The 3,802-nt window shown below is 37.2% G+C and overlaps 1 protein-coding gene across 3 annotated transcripts in view; it reads left to right on the forward strand.

The window, feature by feature from the left end:
* LOC128251116 (zinc finger protein 135-like) overlaps positions 1–2,559 on the forward strand; it is a 6,232-nt gene extending 3,673 nt beyond the window's left edge. For all 3 annotated transcript variants that reach the window (XM_052977530.1, XM_052977528.1, XM_052977529.1), the window contains exon 2: positions 628–2,559. In XM_052977530.1, coding sequence (XP_052833490.1) covers positions 1,028–2,224 — 1,197 coding nt within the window. In that variant the 5' untranslated portion in view covers positions 628–1,027 and the 3' untranslated portion in view covers positions 2,225–2,559. The remainder of the gene's footprint in view (positions 1–627) is intronic.
* Positions 2,560–3,802: the final 1,243 nt, after the last annotated feature.

Below are 3,802 nucleotides of genomic sequence, written 5' to 3' on the forward strand. Positions count from 1 at the left end.
TGCATCAAACTGTTTATACACCTGTCTTTGTCATTTGTTTTTCTGTAAATTTCAACTATATATATATATACATACACATACACACACACACACATATATATAGGCAGTATTTTGGTTGTAATCTTTCTTCGTTTATAAATGCCCATTTTTTAAACAATTAAATTTCATTTTATTTGCTTTACTTCATGTTTTCTATTATTGATGTTTCATTCATGTTGCATGACTTGCCAGCATTCTTCCCACATTCATGTCATATTCTCACACTATGTGTGAGTGTGTGTGTAAATACAGATATATACAACAGGTTTCCATTATATATATATATATATTATCATTCACAAGACTTGTGTTGACCTGGGACTATAGTGGAAGACATGTCCAAGATGCCACTCAGTGGAATTGAACTTGAGACTACATAGGTCTTCACAACTCACCCAATCCTATTCTATACATATATTCATTTATCTACACTATTATATTATACATCTTCAAAAGAGGTAGAGTACAGTTCAGTTATTCAGGTAAATGTTTATTCCTACAGCTTAACTCTAAAAATATACTAGAATTTATCCAGTTGTATTTTAAGTATTCCCTTTATCTTATACTGTTGTTTCTCTGGTATTTCAGGCATTGGCACCAAAGAATTCTATACATCGTCAATGTCTATCATCTTTTGGAGACCGAAAGAAAATGTCAGACAGGAAAGCCATAACTCTCCTTATGTAAGTCTATGGCAACTTACAGGCAAATATATTTTGTAAACTGAGATTGATAGCAATAATTCTTTTGTTGACTGTCTGGAATATGAACAAGATGACTTTGCATTTGAGTTAAAAAAGGACTTAACAACTTGTTCAAGATATTGACAAAAATCATAGTAATAGAAATATTTAATAGCAATAAAATATAAAAATGTAAAGAAGATAAATATCTCTATATTGTTATGAGAAAAGATAAACAATGGAAGTTGAATGTTGTGTGAATAAGTTTAAATATAAAACACAAAAGAATTGATTTGCCTAGTGACATGAGTAAAGAGCAAGGGAAAACATCACACCACTGTGATGCTTGTGGGAAATCATTTTCTAACAGTCGTACATTAATAACACACAGATACACTCATACAGGAGAGAAACCATATAATTGTGATATCTGTGGCAAATCATTCTCTCATAATCATAACTTAACTAGACACAAGCGTATTCATACAGGAGAGAAACCATATTGCTGTGATATCTGCGGTAAATCGTTTTCTGAAAATCATCACTTAACTGAACACAAACGAAGTCATACAGGAGAGAAGCCATATCATTGTGATGTTTGTGGAAAATCATTCTCTGTAAGTCGTAAATTAACAACACACATACGTATTCATACGGGGGAGAAGCCATATCACTGTGATATCTGTGGTAGGTCATTCTCTCAAAATGGTGAATTAACTTCACACAAACATAGTCACACTGGAGAGAAACCATATCACTGTGATGTTTGTGGTAAATCATTCTCTGAAAGTTGTAAGTTAACTAAACACAAACGTATTCACACAGGAGAGAAACCATATCACTGTGATATCTGTGGTAAATCATTCACTGAATCTCATCACTTAACTGGACACAAGCATATTCATACAGGAGAGAAACCATATTGTTGTGATATTTGTGGTAAATCATTCTCTGGAAGTAGTAACTTAACTAGTCACAAACATGTTCATACAGGAGAGAAACCATATCAATGTGATATCTGTGGAAAATCATTCTCTCAGAGTGGAACCTTAACTAATCACAAACGTATTCACACAGGAGAGACTCCATATCATTGTGATATCTGTAGCAACTCATTCTCTAAGAGTCGTGAATTAACTATTCACATGCGCGTTCACACAGGAGAGAATCCATATCACTGTGATATCTGTGGTAAATCATTTTCCAGAAATCAACACTTGACTGAACACAAACGTATTCATTCTGGAGAGAAACCATATTGCTGTAATATCTGTGGCAAATCATTCTTTCGAAGTGGTGATTTAACTATTCATATCCGTATTCACACTGGAGAGAAGCCATATCATTGTGATATTTGTGGTAAATCGTTCTCTCAAGGTCATCACCTAACTGAACACAAACGAAGTCATACAGGAGAGAAACCATATCACTGTGGTACCTGTGGTAAATCATTCTCTGAAAGTGGTAAGTTAACTAGACACAAACGTATTCACACAGGATAATAGCTATATCACTGTGATATCTGTGGTAAATCATTCTCGTTCATACAGCAGAGAGTCCATATATTTTTAGCAAATCATTCCCTCAAAGGATTCACTTAACAAAATATGTACTACAGTAGGTGTATCAGTGTGAACATTTTGGTTCTCAATAAATGAAGAATTTCTCTTGTATGGTATTTGATTGTACTTTCTTTGCTTATATTATTATAAAGATGAACTGAACTACTGCTTCCTCTACATATGGTTATATGTATATTGAGAGAATATAGATACATACACTGTGAATTTTGACGAAAAAAATCAATTTGTTGTTGTCATTAAAATGTTTGAACATCTTAAGATATTTTTATAATCAATCAAAATAGATTCTTCATTAGATGTTTGATATGCTACATGTGTCATTCTTGATGTAAACATATGGACACATACACCTTTGGGTACAAGCATTTATATATATATGGGTCTTTGTCCATATGTTCATGTGTGTGATTGTGCATGTGTAGTTATCCACCTCCTTCACATATTCTCTCTCTCTTTCTCTCCCCTGCAGACACTCATTCTATTTCTTTCCATTTGTGTAGTGGTGAGTTTGCATGAATGTACATGTATGAAACAATGTGTTTGTGTATTTATGTACAAGACATACACACTCATAAAATTTTATTCATCCGCATGAAATGCCTAAGAATCTAGGAGAATACCTCTACATTTTAGCTTGTGACGAGAGGGTATATCAACATCATCGTTTAACGTCTGCTTTCCATGCTAGCATGGGTTGGACAGTTTGACTGAGGACTGGCAAGCCAGATGGCTGCACCAGACTCCAATCTGATCTGGCAGAGTTTCTACAGCTGGATGCCCTTCCTTATACCAATCACTCTGAGAGTGTAGTGGGTGCTTTTACGTGCCACCAGCACGAGGGCCAGTCAGGCGGTACTGGCAACGGTGATATTACGTGCCACCTGCACAGGAGCCAGTCCAGTGGCACTGGCAATGACCTCGCTCGAATGTTGTTTTTCACGTGCTACCAGCACAAATGCCAGTAAGGTGACGCTAGTAATGATCACACTTGGATGGTGCTTTTTACGTGCCACCGGCACGGGAGCCAGTCAGCGGCCCTGGCAACGATCACTCTCGGATGGTGCTCTTAGCGCTCCACTAGCACGGATACCAGTCATGTGGTGCTGTCATTGAATTTGATTTTGGGATCATCATCATCATCGTTTAATGTCTGCTTTCCATGCTAGCATGGGTTGGACGATTTGACTGAGGACTGGTGAACCAGATGGCTACACCAGGCTCCAATCTAATTTGGCAGAGTCTCTACAGTTGGATGCCCTTCCTAATGCCAACCACTCTGAGAGTGTAGTGGATGCTTTTATGTGTCACCAGCACGAGGGCCAGTCACACGGTACTGGCAACGGCCATGCTCAAAAAGGTGTTTTTTACATGCCACCTGCACGGCAGCAAGTCCAGCGGCACTGGCAACGACCTCGCTCGAATGATTTTCTAGCGTGCCACCAACACAAGTGCTAGAAGGCAATGCTGGTAACGATTACGCTCTAATGGTGCTCTTTA

The sequence above is a fragment of the Octopus bimaculoides genome, chromosome 28 (assembly GCF_001194135.2).
Source record: "Octopus bimaculoides isolate UCB-OBI-ISO-001 chromosome 28, ASM119413v2, whole genome shotgun sequence".
NCBI lineage: Eukaryota > Metazoa > Mollusca > Cephalopoda > Octopoda > Octopodidae > Octopus > Octopus bimaculoides.